The 23,116-nt window shown below is 39.9% G+C and overlaps 1 protein-coding gene across 1 annotated transcript in view; it reads left to right on the top strand.

Moving 5' to 3' along the window:
- LOC128613446 (A disintegrin and metalloproteinase with thrombospondin motifs 7) overlaps positions 1-23,116 on the top strand; it is an 81,537-nt gene that overhangs the window by 39,242 nt on the left and 19,179 nt on the right. The window contains exons 17-23 of the mRNA XM_053634197.1: positions 6,115-6,241; positions 6,963-7,176; positions 8,507-9,853; positions 10,451-10,603; positions 11,573-11,746; positions 12,514-12,660; positions 18,036-18,201. Coding sequence (XP_053490172.1) covers positions 6,115-6,241; positions 6,963-7,176; positions 8,507-9,853; positions 10,451-10,603; positions 11,573-11,746; positions 12,514-12,660; positions 18,036-18,201 — 2,328 coding nt within the window. The remainder of the gene's footprint in view (positions 1-6,114; positions 6,242-6,962; positions 7,177-8,506; positions 9,854-10,450; positions 10,604-11,572; positions 11,747-12,513; positions 12,661-18,035; positions 18,202-23,116) is intronic.

Below are 23,116 nucleotides of genomic sequence, written 5' to 3'. Positions count from 1 at the left end.
ACAAAACATGATGTAATTGCAAACAAGACGGACATTGTGTGAAGGTTTCGTTAACCTTCTCACGCACCTGGGAGAACTCCACGGAAGGCTGTGGTTCACGACCAAGACTCTGATTGGTTGTTACAAACAATGTCAGCCCAACCAGTTCAATCCAAAATGGATGTCTTTTGAGGTTTTTTTTTCCTTCAGAATTTCTGAAATTGTCATGAAATTTCACCAGTGCCACGTGCAGTACTGGATCATTCATACTTAATAAACAACGGAGCGGCTGTGGTTCAGGTGGTAGAGCGGGTTGCCCACTAATCATAGGGTTGGCGGTTCGATTCCTGGCCCATGTGACTCCACATGCTGAAGTGTCCTTGGGCTAGACATTGATCCCCAAGTTGCTCCCGATGGCAAGTTAGCGCCTTGCATGGCAGGTCTGCTACCATTGGTGTGTGTGAGTGCGTATGGGTGAATGAGAACCAGTGTAAAGCGCTTTGGATCAAAGCGCTATATAAGTGCGAGCTTATATATATATGCAAGCTTGTAATCTCTTCATGGTGGTTTTTGGTCATCTTTGCAGATTCTGTTTCCACATTAAATATGCTGAATCTTTAAATGTATGCTTACACCTCAAGGTCAAGGATCAAGATGCCCATCAGGGTGCAGACCAACCTTTTCCCTTTCTTGTGTTGTAACTAGCTAGCAAACGTTAGCTGGATAGCTTGGTCAATTCTATCAGAACGCACTTCTAGACTCTAAAACCCCAGCTACTATATCCAGCCAGTTGCCATTTTAGATAAAAAAGTAATTTGTGACTACACCACACCACACTGTCGTTAATTATTTTCCTATAACAGCATGCCCTATCAATTTTTATCTCTCACTTCTAACATCAACTGCTATAAAATGGAAAACTTGCAGTAAAAATACAAATTAATCTCTGGGGAATATTTTTAAAGAATATTACACTATCTATATTATATACTATATTACATCTGTCTACACTGTGGCTTGAGCTTTAATTAGTACCTGACAAGAACAGCATGCTATTTCCTCCTGTTTTTTTGAAGACTACTGCTGTTATACCCGGCTGCTAATCATGTCCTTCAGCTCCTTATTTACACACACAGCAGTGGCCTCACGTGTCAAGTGGTGGACACTTGAGCATCTTCAAAAGAGGTTTAAAGTGGTCCAGCTAGTATATACTGTAGATTATGTGTTGAGTGTGCCTGGCTTGTGTCTTATTAATCATATAAGTCATATAACAAGCAATCAGTGTTGATATTACGTAAGTGACACTTCACTCAATGGTGGGTCATCTTCACATCATGAGATGTGAAACTCAGGTGTTATGTATTTGGTCAGTCAAGACAAGTTTGATGTTGAAATGTTGCCTCGCTTGTTTTTCACCGAAAAATCATAATAATCCGCGTGTATTATTGGCTAATTAATATCTTGCAGAACTTTATACTAAAATCATCAAAGCTTGTCTCGCTTCTCTCACTTCATATCCTTTTAACATACACAGCCTTTTGTTCTTTATATATTAAGTTTCTGTTATCTATAATTCAGTAATTCCCTACTGGATAAATCTTCTCATTAGTAGTGTGCTGAACTTATTAAGTCTGATCTTACTGCACAAGAAATAATGCAGAAAATGGCCACTTCTCTAGTCTGATTAAAAGCACTATAGGGACATGTTCTTGTAAACCAGATGAAAATGAAAAAGTACGAATCAGTGGTTCAGTGTTCTCAGAAATAGGATTATTTACTCCTTTGGATTCTCAATGGGGTGTCAATGGGGATTCATCGGCCGTCATGGAAACTCATGCGATACACATGAGGTTCTGAGGTGCATTCATGGGAACGTATGGAGTACATACAGTATAGGACCCAATGAAAATTTGTAGTATTCCCACTTAGCCTGCCGAGGATGACACGTAAAGCCTAGACTCACATGGAGCTACAGTATGTGACACAACCCTATATCCTTCTCAGAAAACACTTAAAATGTCACGAAAGACCAATTAAAATCTATTATTTATCTTATAAACCTTTTCCTATGAGACTCATAACACATTCCGCATCTGACAGAAGAATGTACTGTGGTATTTCACATTAATGGTTAACCCATAAAATAAATAAATCAGACCATATTGCAATGGGTAACCCATAAAGATCCAATTGAACTCTTTAAAATCTCTTATGCCATAGCACTGTTGAATTCTCGGCTCTGTATGGTCAGAAAATGTTGATTAATTTTCCATAACGGCAGCTATGACAATAGGCTTATAGGGGCTTTTCGATTTCTCTTTAACCTGAGCTACATTTTTTTAAAAAATCTTATTAACTTAAGAGAGACAAAAGAGTGGCTGCTGATGGAGCGACTGTTTATAATTGTTACAAAGTATGTGATTCCAGAAACAACGTAACTATAAATGGATAAAAAAAAAAAGTATGTGTTGCTCTTTAATAAATAAACAGTGTTTAGCATTAGTAAATTTCTGTGCTATAAGAGTAATAAAACACTTTGGGATATTTTGTTATAGGAAAATAATTAAGTTTGGTGTGGTTATCATAACTCTTTCATTGATTATTTGACAATAACAGCTTGTCCTGGAGTGTCTATATTAAGCATAGAGCATGTCAAAGTACTTTTAAAGTAAGAACAACCTTCGTATGTACTGTATACATGATAAATAAGGAATGAAACATGACAGGGCGTGCTGTTAGAGGAAAGCAATCCACAAGGTTAACCCCCTAAAGTGGATTCTTTTCCTTTAACAAAACATTGGTTTATTGTCTTTACACATCAGCAATTTTCCAGTAAGAAAAATGAGCTTATTTTTTTAATGAACAAAATGAAGCGCTTTTTATCTATTTATAGTTACGTTTAATGTTGTCTGTGAAACAAGTTAGTTCCTATTATCCTGTAGCTATAACCAGTTGTTCCCTCTCCAACCTCTGTTTCTTCTCTCTCTTAAAGTTAATAAGACAAAAAAAAAATTGTCATGTTACTAAGAAACCGGGAAGCATAAACTTTTCTGTCCTGCTGTTTTGAAGACATTCTCATTGTTGGAAACTTACTGACTATTACAAAAAGCCTCTTTCCGTAAATGTTAAATAAACCTCTCTATTCAAAATCTTCACCACTTTTAATGACGCTACATTTTTTGTTGTTAAATAACAGCAAATTTTTATACTTTTTTTTTCGATTAACCTTTTTAAAAATTTTGTAGCTCGTCCGCCCTACAAGTCTTTGTGAATGAATTGTTACTGTACGAAGGATAATGTATAGGAACTAGTACAAACCTGTCATTTGAATTACAGACTGTACTGCTGTCAAGGCCATACTGTTATAGAGTTGAGGCATCATAAGTGATATAAGTTTTTATTCACTTTGCAAAAACATATTTTTGGTAGTAGTTGGCATATCAGGGTTTTTTTTTTAATAGTAATGTGTATTGTGTCCATATATAATAGATGCTACAAACCTTTACGCTCTAAATATGCAAAGGCATGTGTGGTAGTTTTCAGTCCAACATTCTGCACAGTTTAATGTTTTCCTGGTTCTACTTCACCTCAATGCAGAATGAGACATGTTAGTGTAAAGCACTGTAGACTGTGGGCTGGTCAGAAACTTGAGCTGAAAACCCATTACTTTATCATACATCTATTCTGGCCTTTGGGAAAAGGCCATTTTCCTGTTCAGGACATAATCACTCTTTTTCTTCTGCAGTCTTGGAAACTTTATGAGTTGCTGAAACAGAAAAATGACATAATTCTTTTGTGTTTGATGTCCTCAGTAAGTCCATAATAGGTTACAAATAATATTATGAGCATTTTATGAATCATATTGTACAAGATTTTAAAGCATGAACGTACATACATTTAATACCGAATGTCCACACACACTTGCATATGGGCTATGGGAAAAAGGTCTGTTGTTGTTCATTGGAAGTTTCAATCAAAAGGTCTCTTTCTCTGAAAGAAGCCACTTCTTGACCATGTTCATTCCAGAGAATCCAGATGAAACCCTGGTTTGGGCCCCTTACTTCCATGGAAGGGAAATTGTAATGCTACAGCATACAAAGACATCCTAGACAATTGTGTGCTTCCAATATTGTGGCAACAGTTTGGGGAAGAACCACATGGTCAGTGTCCACATACTTTTGGCTGTGCAACTTTCAGAAAAGTTTCCAAATAAATCGCTTTTTGAAAATCTAGGACCCTTAACTCTCAGAGGAAGCCTTGAGGAGCCATTTTTACCAATTTAGATAGATAGATAGACAGACAGATAGATAGACAGACAGACAGACAGACAGACAGATAGACAGATAGATAGACAGATAGATAGATAGATAGTTAGTTAGTTAGTTCATCTGTCCTCACTGTGGGTGTGTAGAAAAACATAAACACAACAACACCATACATATTAACCATGAAAATAGTCATATACATAGAGGGGAGAAGGGAACAAAAAGAAAACATCCGGATCATACAAATGCCCGAGCATAAGATGGCATCAAAATGGCTGATTAGCTATGTGTTTAACGCTTGTATTGCCATAGGAACAAAACTCCTACCATAGCTGGCCTTTCTACACATGGGTAGTCTATACCTGTGGCCAGAAGGAAGGGGGTTGAAATATTGATAAAGTGGGTGGTCTGGATCATTTAAAATTTTCTGTGCCTTCCGGAGCATATATGAAATGACACAGTCCGATAAATTAGGGGTGGGAATACCAATAATTTTTCTCGCTAAATTAGTTATCTTCAAGAGTTTGTTCTACCAGATTGGATGATTTTTTAAAAAAGTTTTGTTTTGCCATTGTTTACCTACCTAGCAGCAGTCTTGTGATTCCTGTGGACTGCATTACGATTTTTCTAGTCTTGAATTTGCTCTTAAATTCTTTCAGACTCTCTGTTGAGAGTTTATCATGTCTCATTTCTGCCGAAGTAATTTTGTCTGTCAGATGAATTATGAGACTTCACAGTATTCAGCTCTATTTTAATGTAGGAGGTTGGCTTCTGGTGCTGCTTTCTTGAACTCACTGTTTAATTCACTAGCCGGATGACTTTCACTGTTCATCACTCAAGTCGTGTATGACTGTCCTCCATAGGGCCAGCTTTTGGTGGTTCTGCAGATGATGGTAGTGGCTGATCTGTGACTCACATGTTCTAGAGCACTGGTTCTTCACTTTTTTGTGAGTGCAAACTTGGACTTGGTTAGAGGATGCGAGGTGGTCCTGTCATGACTCAGTACGGCTGAGGAGAAGACACAAACTGTTTTTGACCATAATACTGGCCGTATACTTGTTTTTCAGGTACAACAGCGATGAAAAAACAGCCTCACAGTGATAAGTCAATGTGAATGGGAGTTTTTTTTTTCAATGTCATGTCACCACGTTCTCGGTATTCTGCATGCGCGGATATCCAAAAATCCACCAGTGGCTTCACTGTGAACCTCTGTGTACAATCATTTAAAAAAAAAGTTTTCCCGCGACCCTCCTGTTACCGCTTTCCGACCCCCCTGGGGGATTGTGACCCCCAGCTAAAAGACTCGCTGTTCTAGAGCAATGTGTAGATGTACGAGTGGTTGATGTGGCTGAAAGTTGGGTCTTGCTAGTTTTTCGTTCCTTACGGAGCAGCCACATTTTCTATGTGGATGTCTTGTTCATGTAGCGTCGCTCCCTGTTGGATGGATTTCTTCCAGGCTAGAGGCAACTTATTCCCATTGCTTCAGGTGGTGTATGAGGTTGTTTTATGTTCTCATGGACATAGCTGTCCTTCCTTTAAGTCATGGTACAGATCACATCAATGCATGCTGACACTACTTCATGAGACCTACTATAGCAAAACAATCTCTGAGATTCTTACGGTCCACCTGTCTCGGCTGGATTCTTCAGACTGCACTCGTCTTTAGGGTATAGACTTTACAGCTCTACTGCTGATAAATGCTACATTGCTCATTATCTAAAGCTCTATTGGGCATTCAGAATATGATTTACCAGACTATCCAGACTAAATGCATTCATGGAACCACAGAACAGCATTTATCAGACAAACCATGATTTTGAAAGCTTTATTTACTGCCGTTCACATTACAGAAAAATTGGATTTGTTCCAGGTGTCAAGAGACAGGTTGTGCATTGTGTCGAGCGGACGTTTGGAATTGTGGAGAAGCATTACTGTGACGCGTCCACTCAGCCAGACGAGAATCGAGTAACCTGCAATGCTGGATTATGCCTGGCCACGTGAGTACACTCATGTCCACAGATGGTACCTTTGTTCTTTCTCTGTCTTTATCTTCTAACAGTATCTTTAAATTGAAAGAGGGGGGAAAAAATCATTACACAATGATTAAAATTTTTCACTCAGTTGAAGTTGGAAACTACTCGGTGTTTCTTACAAAACTTATTAACATCCGCAAAAAGAATCCACATTGCACTCAGTCTCCAGCAACTATAATGTTGCGTTGACCAAATATGAGGTTACACATATGTAACATCCATTCCGATATAAAAGATGCAGTAATGTCAGCCAATGCAGGAAGAATTTCCATGCTGGCATTCTCCCCAGGGAAAGCGTCACCCCAAAACTACTAATTTTGGGGTGCCAATAATCAGTGTTTTTCAGAAAATATTGCACTAATTATGAATATAAATAGTGTCTTAAAATTAAACTATACAGTAACTCAATCCTGTATGTTTTAAGCCCAAAATATCACTCGTTGCATGTTCTATTCATTTTCCCTCATTTTTCATCTACATTAGTAATTCTGGAGTGTACGCTTGGAGTGTATAATATCATAACCAAGCATAAAGATGAGCAGATGAGCATCTTTGGCTGACAAAATTCCAATCATGAGCTCAGAAACTTAACCACTGCCCTACTTCTCATGATGCTTAGAAGCAGCGGATGGATTTTAAGGTTTCTCTTGGCTCAACAGGGTTTCGAATTGCTCTGATATTGCAGATGGTGGACTGGAGAATGGCAGAAGTGCTCAACAAGCTGTGGGGGATCAGGCCTGGCCAAGAGAACAGTGATGTGTATTCGGAGTTTAGGAATGGATAAACACGAAGCCCTTCTGCCATCTGAATGCCAGCACTTGCCTAGGCCTGAGCCAATCTCCCACTGCAACACACACATTTCCTGTCCTGCTGACTGGACTACAGGAAACTGGTCAGAGGTAAGATTTCATCTGGTGTAGGGAGGTGTGATAGGTTTTCTGGAATTAGATTGAGTTTTCGCTCTATGCCAAGTGGTGTTCTTGAGCGGTGCAACAGCCATCCTTGGCCAAGAGAGTCCAAGAGAGCAAAATTGGCTGTGCTTTCTTGGTGGGAGGGGGGGCATACTTTCTCCCCTGTAAATCACATTGAAATTAGCCAATCATGGGCGTTTGTGAGTTCATGTATGCGGAAAAGGGTAGGTAGCGCTTTCCTGTGACTGTGATGCAACAGTTCTAAAAGATGTTTTTTGGCTGGCTTCAATTGACTTGAAGGAAGTACATGTTAGTCTTTTTAGTGGATGGAAATTGGCCAAGACCAAATTAAGGGGGTGAATGCAACAAATCTGACAGTATTTACATGCATGTCATGAGGCAATCAGTAATTCAATTTCTTTTCGTAATTACTCATTGCAGAGGTATGTAGAGTAGCCAAAAATATGTTATTGAAGTTGTTCAGCCACATAGCATGCAGAAATATAGATTTTTGTTTAACACCATGCTCAAACACAGTTGGGCTATTTATGTTCTCTACACATGGTATAACATAATGGCATTTTTCTAACCACATAGTTCATTATATGCCCATAGAATGACCTTTGGTATTTAGATACAGAAAAAAGTAGTCGTCATAATGAATCATGATTGTGATCACATTGAATATTCTGTATCCTTTAAACACACTTCAGCCTGTATTCCCTACAACTGTAGCGCAATGATCAAAATCCCTCCTATCTGGTGTCACGCAGAACAGGATGGGTTCCCTTTCGAGTCCGGTTCTTCTCAAGGTTTCTTCCGCATGCTGTCACAATGAGCCTTTTTTGCCACTGTCTGGATTTTTGCGTGGATTTTAGTGTAAAAATATGCTCTTCACATAAAATCGAATGATCTGAATAAAAAAGGGATGAACATAAACTAATGTAATGAAGTCAAAGTACACTTTTTAAAGCAACCTTTAAAGTACTTTTAATGGCCAAGCTGAATTTCTACAACACAAAAGCAGAGAAGGATCAGTTTGAGAGGAACAGTCTGATTGCAATTTGAGGAATCAGCCTAAAGCACAATTTTTTACAAAGCACCCACTGTTTTACTTCAGCATCCCCTGACCCTCTTTTATTATATCCATGACTATGAGTGACATTTAGCTGTATGCTTCGCTCCCACAAATGAATTTACTCGGGTCAAAAAGCTATTTTGAATAGGAAATAACTTTAGATCCTTTAGATCCATGAGTGAAATAGTATTAGTCCCTTGACTGTTATTTGACTGATCTCAGTGTGTCTGTGATCTGCAGTGCTCTGTGAGCTGCTCGACTGGCGTGCAGACACGTGAGGTGACGTGTAGTTGGAACACCATGGTTGACTGTGATCCTCGAGCCAAGCCTGCTTCTTTCAAGTCATGCAACGTTCAAGATTGCCCCACAAACACGGAGAGTGACTGGTCTGGAAGTGGCTCGTCGAGCAGAGAAGTTTTCAACGAGATAAACCCGATACTTAAACACAACCACTTACCAAAAACAGCCAAGGAAACAACAAAAGTTCAGCCACGAGGAGGTGATACTCTCAACAGCATAATCGAGGGCGACTTCTCGTTTCACAATAAAATTGAAACGGACATGTCAATCAAAAACCACGTTGTAGTGGATGACTTTTACTATGATTACAACTTCATAAAGTTTCACGAGGATCTCTCATATGATTTCGACGGGGCATCAGATTACTCAGGAATTCATTTGAAGCAGGAACCCAAACCCAGTCTTAACACAGTTTACAGGGAAGGAGCAAATCCTTCCACAGCTACCTCATTTGCAAGCCATACTATGGTCCCACCAACTGCCTCCACTTCCGAGAGCCCTTGTTTTGATCAACCGGATGAGAGCGTCTCAGAAGAAGATCTAGTTCTTTCAGAGGACTACTTGCTACCTGTTGGTACAACAGCCAAGCCACGCTCTACCATCACCCGATTCTCTCAGAAATGGAAGGACTTAGAGGTCCCAACTCAGGACTTTGACACTATACAGAGCCTGTTACCAACGGATGAGGTACCAGCTGAGGGAATTCTAACATCAGATGATGCCATATCAAACATTAATACAAGATCTGAGCCTGATAATGATTATTACAGAGAGATTCAGACAGACAATAATGCAACTGAGATGCCTGGAAGTCAAAAATACAATAAGGATGTGACAAAAAGTGATGGAGAGGGTGAGGACTTGCTTGGTCAAGGGGGTACAAACCAACAGGAAGAGCCAACATGGCAAGATCTCCATGCTCATGAGGATACATATAAGTGGAATATGGTTCAGACTGTGTTACCACTAAGTACAACCGTGGAACCATTGACTTCCCGATTGAATGTTGACATTGGTACAAAGGTTGAAACGCCCATGGAACCAGGTTCAAACCTAGTGTACAGGAGGATCACAACTCCGGCCCCTTTGCCTGCCTGGACAGAGATCAGTTACAATAAGTTCACTGCTCCTTCATTGCCATGGTTCAAAGAATACACATCCCCTGTTCCCTCAGCGTATCCATCTCAAGGTCCTAACAGTCAGCCTCAAGCCACCACTGAGCCTGTTATAGTCCCCCTCCTCCCATCTGCCTCAAATGCCTTCTGGATCACCAGCAACTGGAGCTCTGTGAGTAGTCCATCCCTTCATAATTTTGGACCTGAAATGCTGAGTATCTAAACTTGAAAATATCCTAACTCATAAGGAGATAAGTGAACTATTCATATTATTCTAATCCCAGTTATTGTCATAATGGACTACAGGCCATGTCTATGTAAGGAATAAAACATGACAGGTATTATAAGAATACATAACACAGTTACTGATTATTTTCAACATCAACACATCCAAAAATGTTTTGCTCATTTCATACCATAGCCATTTTATGTATTTAGGGAAGACATGTTGTACTTTTCATTCATTTATAGTTATGGTTAATGCTGTGAAACAAAGTCAGTCATTCCCTGACTTTCTCTTGGTGTTAATAAGCTTGCTTGTTACCGCAGTCTCCTCTATCATTAGACTTACCTCTGTTACAACGTGTTATAAGCTCTGACACTAGAGACTCCTTTGTTAAATAAAGTTTGCCTTCTGACCAATCAGAATCGAGAATTCAGCAAGGCTGTAGTACTTCCTATAGATCATGCAAATACTTGAAGGAAGGCCATATGGTTTTGCATTACGTCATCTTATTTAGGATTTACCCACAATGCTCTTGTGTTGCAGTGTTCCACCAGCTGTGGGCTTGGTGCCATTTGGAGGTCGGTGCACTGCAGCACCGGGAATGACTCTGACTGTGATATGGCGAAGAGGCCATTACCGGCGCGACGCTGCCACCTCAGGCCATGTGCCATATGGAAGGCAGGAGAGTGGAGCAAGGTGAGGTTACGTACAAGTATAGTGCATTTCTGAACCACAGCGATGTCTGATAATGCTGTGCGGATTGTGATCCTCCTGTAATAAATGGAGTTTCTGTCCATCTGGTTTATATAAATTTGAATACTTAAAAAAATGATGCAGGTGATCTTGTATTATGTGTTTTTAATATACAAATTTACATAAACCAGATGGACAGAAACTCCATTTATTACAGCAGGATCACAATCCGTACAGCATTATCAAACATCGCTGTGGTTCAGAAATAAATAAATAAATAGTTGGGGGGGGTTTAATTGCTGCTAAATTACTGATTTACCAACAAAGCCAGCATGGCACCAAGGCACAGATAGATAATGATGACACGTATTATTGCATCTTGTCACACCCTATTTAGTGTGTTTGCATCACTTGACTGAAACACAAAACGATTTGCTTTTTTGCTGCCATTCCATAAATATAACTACAATTTGTGAAACCCTAGAATGAAAACATACCTACAGACACTAGAACAGAATCTGTCAACTGTCAGTGGATCAGAGACATTTCAAAAGGCATATCACAAGCCAATTTGGCACAAATTGATTACCCTAGTGTGTTCACCTGTTCTGTGTCTCGCCTTGATTAGTTTGGTTATTTCTGTGCTCTTTGTTTCTGTTACAAATTGTGAATTCTTAATGTACTTTTTGAATTCTGTGGTTCTGTGAGTTCTGGTTCTGACTCTCACTTCTTGTTTGTGTGCTGATTTATAGATGATCCTGTGTTAAGCCTGCCTGATTGTATTTTGATCAATACTATAGATACTGATTGCGATTTTTGGATTCACCACACTGCACCGATGTGTTGCTCATGAAACCATCATACCAATTTATACCATCTACTAGAAATCCTTACAGAAGCAATACTGTGAAGACCTGACCGAGAATAGAGCCTATTTGATTGCAAAAAGAATATGTTGTCTTATATTGACAGTGCTCGAAGAACTGTGGAGGAGGCCTGAAGGTGCGAGAGATCCAGTGTTACGACATGCGGGATCAGAGGCCACTGAGGCCTTTCCACTGCCAGGCCACTTCTCTGAGACCTCTCACCCACCTGTCCTGCAACATCCAGCTCTGTCTAGACTGGTACACCTCCTCATGGGGACAGGTGAGACATAATTCTTGCCCCTTTTCAAGTCAAGTCTTTTCCCATCTCCCTTCTGCTGTCCACCAAAAGTACTTCTCTGAGGCGGGTAATGCTTAAAATAACAGTCAAGTCAGGAGCAGGTAGATATCCACCTTATTCTTTGCCTAAGTTTGTGACACGATGTTGAATAACATATCTGTGATGATGTTTAATGAGTAATTGTTAGTGCAGGAAGATAATAGAGCTAATTTCCATCCCAAGATTAAGTCTATGTCAATTTGAGCAGAGGAAATGAGGTTAATGCTGAGAACCACTGTTTGTGCTCATACCCCACAGGTATCATATAATTATTTAACTAGGTCATTATTTTATATTTAAAGCATTTGGCAGGCACCGTTATCCGGAGCAACGTACATTTATCTCTGTTATAGAACCAAGCAGTTGGGGGGCCGTGCTCAAGGGCCCAGCAGTGACAGTGCTGTGATTTGAACTCATGACCTTCCAATTAGGAGGCCAACATCTTAACCACTGAACTACAACCACCATGTTATTATTAATTATCATGCACACTCTAACCAAGGACATGGGTTAACAAGGGGGGAAAAAAGGTCAAATTTGCTTTCAGGTTGTCTAATCTAACTTGTATATAAGCTTGCTCAACACTGGAGATTGTACAATGTGTCATTGTACATCATTTGCAATGCTCAGATCTTAAATCTACACCTGTTTCTGCACATCATTGATGAATAAAGGCCACGCCCTCCTGCTGCTTTGTTTGTTCCCACAAGTGTTCAGAGCTGTGTGGTGGAGGAGAGCAGCAGAGAATGGTCACGTGTCCTGAAGAAGGGAATTGTGATGAGGCACAGAGGCCGAGTTCAATTCAGCAATGCAACACCCAGCCCTGTGCACAGTGGGTCACTGGCTCCTGGGGTCAGGTGAGCATCATGTCACCACTCTATTATGTATTTGCTTTTTGCAGCTGCTGGTTTTAAAGACACATTAGAGAATCAGATCAAGGTTCTGCACTGTTTCTAGGTCTCTATTTAAATCAAAGCAAATGTATGATATTGACCATGTTAAGTGCTTTGTACGGAAGGTCAGATTTTCCTCATGTCTAATCTCTTCTATCGAAGCATGTGTTCAAACGACACGCCGAAGGATTTGATCTAAAATGGATCGTAATGCTGTGGATAAGTCCATGCCAGCCCGAGTGCACACAAAAGGGGGACGTACCAAATACTAACAAACTCTGAAATTCATGTAAATAGTTCAAAGATTCACTTTTCAGTCAAGTTGTTGTCAAAAATATAATTTGGAATAAAAGTTGTTGTAGAAAAGAATGCGACATAGAGACATTTTCACTAGTGGTCATTTTCACTGGGTGGGTTGCACCAATAAGGCTTAAGCTTAGATCTAGATTAAATCAAGGTTTATCTAATAATTCTGTTGCACCAAACTTTAAAACTTGTTTAAAATAAGCAGGCTTACATTTAAAACCATCATGTTAATCCTGGATTTAATTTCACAATAAACCTGGATTAACTATAATCTTGTTGCTCCATCACTGTAAACTCAGATTTTAAATTTTTTGTATTAGAATTTTTAAATTTTCTCAGCCTGTATCGGTTATGCGAATGAGCGGTTAATAATGGCGAATTAGAATTTTTTTTTTTTTTCATTCAAAGTTTAAAGTTCACGACCCCTTTGTAGTCACTCCAGAGGAAGTGAAAGAGTTACAGTGTTGCTGTGTAGTTACACTGGAGAATTCATATATTTCCACGTTTATGAAATCTGCACGCACTGCCGCGATGTTGTCAACGGCGAATCCGTCATGATGGAGAAAATGAATCGTAGATGGACGTTTTAATCGCAGGTTAGAATTCTAATCCCCGATTTGTTCATCTGTGTTTAAAATTAATTTCCACCAAGGGAAAGTCTTCAGGACAGAGGGTTTTGTGCATTGTGGTTTCTCTATAACATGACAGGATGCATTTTGCCTTTTTTTTTTTTTTTTGTCTTATTAACTTCAAGAGAGCGAAAAAAGATATAAGTTTAAGAGAATGAAGTTATAACAGGAACTAACTTGTTATGTGGATGTTCCATAACATTACATGTAACTTTGAAGAGATAAAAAGTATTAGGTCCCATTCTTTAATAAAGGTTCTGTTCTATAAGAGGAAAAAAAAAATGCTGTTATTAGAAAGTAATCAACTTTGTGGTGGTAATAGTAGCATTGCTTTTGGTGTCGTTGATTATTTATTAGAAGAGCACACCTATCATTGCTTATAGAAGCACTTTTAGAATGTATGTTAATTCGCTTTAAACTAGAGATTTAGTAACGCAGTCTTACCAGGACAGCCGAGTCAAGTTACATGTTTACAGAGCTGTTAAGTCTGGAATAAGAAACATTCGATTTTGTGGTGAAACCAAAACCAGAGTTTACTGAAGAGATGACAGCGCAGACAAACCAAGACCATCCCAGCTATAGTACACAAGCACATCTACCTCACTATGTTCCAGGCAGCTTTGCTAACCTGAAACGAACAATGTTTGATTTGTAGTCGTGTATTTTTATTTGAAATGTGCTTAATTATGAACGAATGACTGGAAATTGTTTGACCATTTCTGTTGAGTCTATAGAGCCTGCCGTTATGTGATTAGCTGTCATGTGATTAGCAGTTAGCGCTAGGCATCAAGGCTTTAAGCACTAGGCATCTACAGTAGGCAATTGTGATTTAATTGAGCCAGTGTGATAAACTGATGCGAATTACAAACTGACAACTACCTAGCAATCTTTTGATAGCTTTCAGGACCTAATGTTATTCAACTCCTTCTAGTTAGAAATGTAGCTGCGGTTTTTTTCTTCAAACTTTTTCATTAAGTCCAAAGTCTTGTAACAAATATTCAATTTACAAGTTGATCGGTATTACAGGAAAAAAAACCAACAAAAAAAAACGTTCTGTTCATGTTTGTGTGTGTGTGTACTGCTTTTAACAATCGGTTTTTGTGAATACCTGGAACGTGCTGGAAAAATATGTCAGTTTCACTTCAGAATATCTGAACAAATCCTGTATTTAGTATCTGGAAACCAGGTCCAGTTTCTACTGACTCAACTGATACCAAACTCGGATCAGGTTTACGAGGTGTTCAATTTCGAGGTGTTCTTGTTTGAGTTTCAGTCTGGATTCTGTCCAAACATCTTAAACACTTGCAAAATTTTACGCTTGAAATATTTGAAACACATTTAAATGTTTCTTAATTGTGTGTTTGTGGAAATTATGGTTTTTGATTCTGAGCTCTAGTAATTCTAGCACGTACAACACTGAGCTAAAGCCCAGGATTTCAACCAAGGCATGAGGATGAAATGTTTTGCAGTGAAACCCGTAGACCTTCCGATTTGCCCTTTCTGAATGTATGGAAGCTTTTCCATTTGCTCTGGGCAACACTGTTTTTGCATGTTCATTTGCATTCCCCAAATACTTTTACCTGGGTATGACTGTTCTTCTGATTCTTCAGATTGGCAATGTTTTCCCCAAAGATGCTATCAAGGTGGAGGAGTTTGTCCATCGTCAACTCTGCTAGCTACTTTAGCTAGTTGCTATTCTACACATAGCATAACCTTTACCTTTACATTTATTTTAGTGTAGACGTGTGGCCAAAAGATTCATGTATTTTTATTATTTTAAAATCACGACTTGTTTCACTGTTTTACTTCTTTTAAAATCAGAGGATAGAGATCTGTGGATTAATGTACAATCATTTAAAGGGAGAATCAAGATGCATTTAAGAATGTGTATGTTTTTTTGTTTGTTTTTTTTTGTTTTTTTTAAATCCCTAAATTCAAACTTGTTTTTCTGCTTGCACACCCTTCAACAATACAACTCGGCATGTTGACTGAGTCAGAGGCATGGAAAACATTGCTCCTTACTAAAGTAGTAAATAGTGTGGGAGATGAGAGTCTGGCGCTCTGAGTCTGGCGGATTGTTCCATCTGGAATTAAATGCTGTAGTGTCTTTTAGTAATTGTTTATTGGACTGGACAGTTATTCCCAAGACTGTTGACCTTCTTTTAAGGAAGTTGTTGAAACACTGTCTGAATTCCAAAAAAAAAAAAAGGGCGTACTGTAGATAGAAAATCTGTTAGTTGGTAAATTCCCATAAATAAACACTGGACTTGAATGATAATGCAACATGATGTGTAAATTGCTGCTAAATCTCAGAGACTTACCCACCATCCCACCATAATTCCATGACGTACTTCAGCCTTCTGTTATGTAAACAGACTTGTAAAACCCTCAGTGCTGAATGAACAATTAGTGTTATGTGGCAGGCGTCTAGACTTTAAATCTACACTGTAGGCATATTCAGAGAGTTCACTGATAGAGTTAGAGTTATAGAGTCGTTCCAGTCCTTGACAGATAGCTTACATAACTTTTACCCCATTTCCCTGGAGAGGTTATGAAAGAAGCGGAGCATTTCTGTGCCATGGATCAGTAGAGAACTCGTCTTTATGAGTGTGTGCAGTCTGGCTTAATGTCTTTGTAGTTTAGCAGTTTGAAGATGCCATTAGTGGCTTAATGACTTTCTGATTCATGGTGCCTTCTCAATAGATTTTCCTCATCTATGTGGACTTTCTAACTCTAATAGCACTGCCTTTGGCCATGTCCTCCTTTCTGCATACATTTTATCTGCTTCGTGTTTATGCAAGTCAAGTCAAGTCAAGTGGGTTTTTATTGTCATGCCTCTATATCTTGTATACATTGGAACGAAATGGCGTTTCTTCAGGACCATGGTGCAACACAGAACAGTACGCAAGACTACATAAAGTGCAAATACACAACAGTGTGAGACGAGTGCAAAACAATAAATGCACAGAGCAAAACAATAAATACACAGGATAGTAAATACACAGGACAATAGATATAGATGCACGTGGACTTGTTTATAAATGAATTAGCTGCATAAGCTTCCAGTGTGCTGCCCAGTCCTTAATGACCAGGTGGTAGTGGTAGTAATTACGTATAATGAGCTAGTTAGCTAGATACAAATGAGTACAAGATCTTGTAGCATAGTGGTGATGTAGCACATTGTGTTTGTCCCCTTGATAAACAGTCAGCAAGTCACTGACGAATGTTTTAGATGGCCATGGGTGACAGTGGCAAAGAAGATCTCAGGAAAGCAGAAAGCAGGAAAAATGAGCAAGTGTCCCATCATGTGGACGGCCGGGTGCATGTGCGTCGCTTACCTGGGGAACAGATGGCACCAGGATGCAGTAAGCGAAGAAGGCAAGCCAGCGCAGGCAGTGTGATGCTCTGGGCAATGTTCTGCTGGGAAACCTTGGGTCCTGGCATTCACGTGGATGTTATTTTGACACGTACCACCTACCTAAACGTTTTTGCAGACCAAGTACACCCTTTCACAACAGTACACCCTAATGGCAGTGGACTCTTTTAACAGCATAATGCATCCTGCCACACTGCACAAATTGTTCAGGAACGGTTTGAGGAACATGACAAAAAGTTCAAGGTGTTGACTCGACCTCCAAATTCCCCAGATCACAATCGGATCATGCATCTGTGGGACGTGCTGGACAAACAAAAGTCCGATCCATGGAGGCCCCACCTCACAACTTAGAGGACGTAAAGGATCTACTGCTCACGTTTTGGTGCCAGATACCACAGCACACCTTCAGTGGTCTTGTGGAGTCGATGAGTCCGAGCTGTTTTGATGGCACAAGGAGGACCTACACAATATTAAGCAGGTGGATCTAATGTTATGGCTGATCAGTGTATATTTACTTATATGACCATTTTGTACCAAGTTCAGTTTGTTCAGTACAAACATCTGGCACAAATACACAGTGTGGCATAAGAGCTGTATTTCAAGCTTTGCAAAAAATACTGAGGCAGAGAGATGCTCTGAAGTCAAATCTGAGCAATCAAGTTTGGTGAGTCATGGTGGGTGTTGATTACACTCTGTAACAAAACCAGGCTTTAATTCAGAGAGCTGCGTTTAATCCCTCTCCATGTCATCGTCCCTCTGGAGATTTCCGTGCTCCGGCTTCTATCATGCGGTGAGTACACACACCATTCAGCACGAACCAGGTTGCATAGTTGCATAGATACGCTGTGTGTGTGTGTGGGAACTTCAGCTTTTAATTAGACCTGCTCTTTGATCAGTGCAAAATCCTCCCTCAGGGAAACTTGTCATGTGGATATATTTTATGTAACAATCATTTTCGATGCTTAAAAATATTATTAATAGATCCATGCAAATTGGTTAACAATAAAGTGTGTGCTGTGTTTTGGCAGTGCTCAGTGTCCTGCGGTGGAGGCGTACAGCACCGTCTGGTCAAGTGTGTGAACACACAGGCAGAGGAGGAAGAGGAGAAGGACAAGGAAGCCCAGTGTGATCACGAGCCCTGGCCAGAGAACACCCGCCAGTGTAACCTTCAGGACTGCGATAGCGCCTCGTCTGGTGAGCGATGCACTGTATTATCAGCTAGCTATAAAATCATTACACCCAACTCAGTACATTCAGTCAATGCTATTATGGGTCTTTTTATATTAATAACAGTTAGAAATGTTATTGTGTTCACGGGTACTTTAATGAAGTAGCACGCATATATTTATTTTTTGCATACCTCATTTCCCTTCTATGTTTTTTAATACCTACGGAGGTTACAGTTTCCAGAAGTTATCACTGATCCATATTTCCGTTGAAGCAAAATACCTCCATGCAGCTTTCATTTACATTTAAAGCAGGCGGTAATAATACAGTGACATACCGTGGTCTACTTTTACCTAACCGCTCTGTGTGAAATGATTGCATTTTAATGGAATGCAAATCATCAGACAGCGGAGCAAAAACCAATTTAGCAAATCAGGAAATAGCTGAACTGTTTCTAATATAATTCAGTTCATTTACACTGTTTCAATACAGCACTCATTACGCTGATGGAATTTTTATTAGAAAGTTGAACGTTACAATGATTACAATCAACAAAGTTTCTGAGTCTACAGAAAGCTTTTAAGGTAAATGAAAGGCCGTTGGGCCGTTAGGATAAATGTCTGGTGCTGCACTTGGCCCACAGTCATCTCAGGCTGTCATCACAGGCAGTGGGCAAACCTTGGAGTGCTTTGAAAAGTCGTACTGTATTTTGTTTTGCGTACTCTGGAAGGCTTTTAACGTTATACGGACACACAAACTGCTTCTAGCTTTTTTCCTCCTGTTATCTGTAAATGCCATCTGAAGCTACTTTGACAAATACCTGTGACATCACCAGACGCTGGGATCCTTCCTTGTATTTCCTCTTGACTGCAGCTGTCATCATTTCCTGCTTGTTCTTGGGGTGTTTTACGTGCAGTTTTGTCTACAGCAAGTGCTTATTTGGAGTCGGGTCAGGTGATTGACTTGGCCATTACAGAACGTTCCACTACTTTGACTTAAAAACGTTTATCGACGTATATGTCGGGTCATCGTTCATCTGCACTGTGAAGCACCGCTTAATGAGTTCTGATGCATTTTGGCTTAAGCAGATAATATAGCCCTATACATTTCCGAATACGTCTGGGTGCTTATGTCAGCAGTCACATCAGCTATAAATACAAGGGAACTAGTTCCACTGGTAGCCATACATTCCCATGCTATGAGATAAGGCGGTATGCTTTTGATCATGAGCCGTTCATTCATCATCTAGATAAAGATGGGTTCCCTTTTGAGTTTGGTTCTTCCTTATATCATCTCAGATATAAGATGTGTTTGACTACATCTGGTCTTGTTTCTGAGGCTTACCAATGATTTACATCTTGTACTTATGCACATCTGTACATAGGTACAGCTTGCACATCTTGAACTTATACAAGATTTACATCTTCCATCCATCTTCTATACCACTTATCCTTTTCAGGGTCACGGGGAACCTGGAGCCTATCCCAGGGAGCATCAAGGCTGTCCACACTCTGGACAGGGTGCCAGTCCATCGCAGGGCACAATCACATATACACTCACGCATCCATTCATACACTACGGACACTTTAGACATGCCAATCAGCCTACCGTGCATGTCTTTGGACTGGGGGAGGAAGCCGGAGTAAACCCCCGCAGGAGAACATGCAAACTCCACACACACAGGGCTACGGTGGGACTCGAACCCCCGACCCTGGAGGTATGAGGCGAACGTGCTAACCACTAATTTAGCCCAATTTACATCTTGTACTTGTACCGCATATGCTTACCTCCTGAAGGGTGTTCTTGATCTGGCCAATTTGTGTGACCCTGGTGTTCCTGAGCTCACTAGTACGTTTCTTTCTTTTTAAAAAAAATACCATACCTAATGTTTTTGTTATCTCTCAGATGGGTTTGTTTAGATGTTTCAGCCTAATGATGGCTTGCTTCACTGGTAGCGACAGTTTTGGCCTTTGAAATGCAAATGCCACACTTGAAATCAACTCTAGATCTTTTATCTGCTTACTTGTAAGTGAAATAATGAGAGAATAACACAGACCTGGCCATGGCACAGCCGAGTAGTTCCCAGAGTTGTCCAATTACTTTTGGTCCCTTAAAAAACGAAGGGGACCACATATGAAAAGTGCACCACTTAATCAATTTGGATGTAAATACCCTTAAATTAAAGCTGAAAGTCTTAAGTTCCGCTTCACTATACTGTGGTAGACAGCTAAAATAACTAACTTGGTCAATGTGTAAATATTTATGGGCCAGACTGTATAGGTTTTCCCAGGCTGCCACACACACACACAGACATTGTAGCCATTTATAGTAACAATTTATACAGAACCGATGCGTTCCATTTTGCCTTTGGTTTAATTAAATAATCTGTCTCAGCTGTCGCTGATTCATGTGGTGTTTTCACTCTTCGGTGAGTCAATAGCTATAATGGACACTGCTGTGTGAGCCCAAAACACTGCTCGTCATATACTCCGAGACGGTCATGGGGAAAAAAGTCATTCAGAAATCTGAAAAGAATCTGCAACCCTTTCACAGGTTCACAGAATAGAAGCAAGTCCAAGCGGCCAGTTTATGATTTGGGACTCCTTGCTACAGCTATACAGGAGAAAACTATGCTTTTGGCTTTTTTTTTTTATCTAAAGCCAAAACCAAACATGAACAAAATTCACCCAGTGGAAAGGGCAATTCACTGAACAGGAAAGTGCACTGGAGATGAAAGATGCTGTTTTTTTACTTTTACTTTTTGGCAACTTTACGTGAACTTTGACCTGTGAGTTCAAAAAACTGTCTATAGAAAACAACAGGGTGACTATTTTTCATTTCTGTGTCGACAGACAGGTGGCTCAATCATAAAAATGTAGCTTACATCTGCTGTACGTCAGCATTTAAAACTTCATATCACATAGGCGTACTTTATCATTTTCTTTTTCATTTATCGACCTATGGGGGCACGGTTAGCACGTTTGACTTGCACTTCCAGGGTTGGGGGTTCGAATCCCGCATCTGCCCTGTGTGCCCGTGTTCTCCCTGTGTTTCGGGGGTTTCATCTGTGCACTCCAGTTTCCTCCACCAGTCCAAAGATATGCGTTGTAGTCTGATTGGCATTTCTAAATTGTCTGTAGTGTGTGTGTGTGTGTGTGTGTGATTGTGCCGTGCAATGGGCTGGAACCTAATCCAGGGTGTCCACTGCCTTGTGCGCAGAGTTCCCTGGGATACCCTCCAGTCTCTCCCTCAACCTTGTGTAGGATAAGCGGTATGGAAAATGGATGGATATTGATCTATATTGTGTTCCTATGTTATTTGATTTGTTTGTTTTCTTTTCATTCAAGTAATAAAAGTGGATTCCTGTTCTTGGCTGAGAGGAGCTGAACCTCAAGGTTGAATGTGTTTTGCATGCTTTTCTACTCGTCACAGTTGTAAAGAGCGGTTATTTGAGTACTGTAGACTTCCTGTCAGCTCAAACCAGTTTGCCCATTCTCCCCTGACCTTTCTCATCAACAAGGTGTTTCCACAAGCAAAACCACCGCTCACTGTATGTATGTTGTTTTTTGACACCTTTCTATGTAAAGGTTGTGTGTGGAAAAACCCAGCAGTTTCAGAAATACTCACCCCCTCCCCGTTTATGTTTGTTGTGAATATGAACTGATGCTCTTAGTCTATATCTGCATGCTTTGCACTTGTATATGTATTGAGCTCCTGCCTCATGATTGGCTGATTGGATAATCACATGAATGAGCTGACCAGTGTTCTTAATAAAGGGTCCATGAGCATATACTTCTCATTCATACTTAATTATTATGTGCGACATTGGGCATGGAGAGCACTTGGACTTTTCAAGCACTTACAGTATGTTCATTTTGTAACTACTGTTTAAAATAAGCTTATACACTCCTCTGCTCGTTGCTTATAGACCCAAATATTTCAGTTCAACACCACATATCTGATCAGTTATGCTGTTGGCATCCCATCCACTGAAATGCTCTAGGGGTTTTTGTGGTAAAATTCAGTTGTTGTTTTTTTCATTCCTGCTAGGAGTTTCTTGTTAACAAAGTTGGCACTTTTGTAAATAATACAAATCCCTGCTGCATTCCTCTACCAGACACCATCAGCAAGTGTGCCTCACAACATGCAGATGTCTCGACATGGCTGTTATTCCTGCAAGCCCTGAGAAAAATTGGTTTGTCTCTGTGTGATAGAGCTGTGATGCTGTGTGTGTATATATACTTTACGTTCCACACAAGCTTTGCGTAAGATCAGTAATCAGTGCCTATTCATGTGATAATTCTCCAGGGTTCATTTTAAACTGATTATTATCATTTTTTCTATCCCCCCCAAAATGTTTACTTTCTAAAATTAATTTTGATATTTACTGTGCAGATCTTTCTAGTAAAGTGATGGTAGTAAGTAGCATTATTTTTCATTGGTTGCCATGGTAATGAGTCTTTATTGGTTATATATACACATTAGAGCACAGTGAAATTCTTCTCTTCACCTACCCCAGCATGGGGTCAGCCATGATACAGCATACAGAGAGGGTTAAGGGCCTTGTTCAAGGGCCCAACAGTAGCAGCTTGGTAGTTCTGGGGCTTGAACCCCCAACCTTCCAATCAGTGACCCAGAACCATAACCGCTAAGCCACTACTTCCCCATGTTTGTCCATTCATAACTGTTTCTCCCACCAGACTTGAACAAATCATTGGCTGAGATGATATCTGTATAAAAAGAAATCCAACTGATAAACTAAATGAGAGATGATCAAATAAATGATTAAATGAATATTATAGAGCTCGAATTTAAAGTTCTGTTTTTTAATACCGTTGCTGTTGCGCCTTCTTTGTCTCCGTCGCTTCGTTTGAATCAATAAACGAATCATTTTGCTATTCTTTAACATACAGCGGAGGTCCTGTGTAGAGTGTAATGTCTT

The sequence above is a fragment of the Ictalurus furcatus genome, chromosome 10 (assembly GCF_023375685.1).
Source record: "Ictalurus furcatus strain D&B chromosome 10, Billie_1.0, whole genome shotgun sequence".
Lineage (NCBI taxonomy): Eukaryota > Metazoa > Chordata > Actinopteri > Siluriformes > Ictaluridae > Ictalurus > Ictalurus furcatus.
Note: the sequence above shows the minus strand (reverse complement) of the source record. Positions and strands in the feature narration are given on the sequence as shown.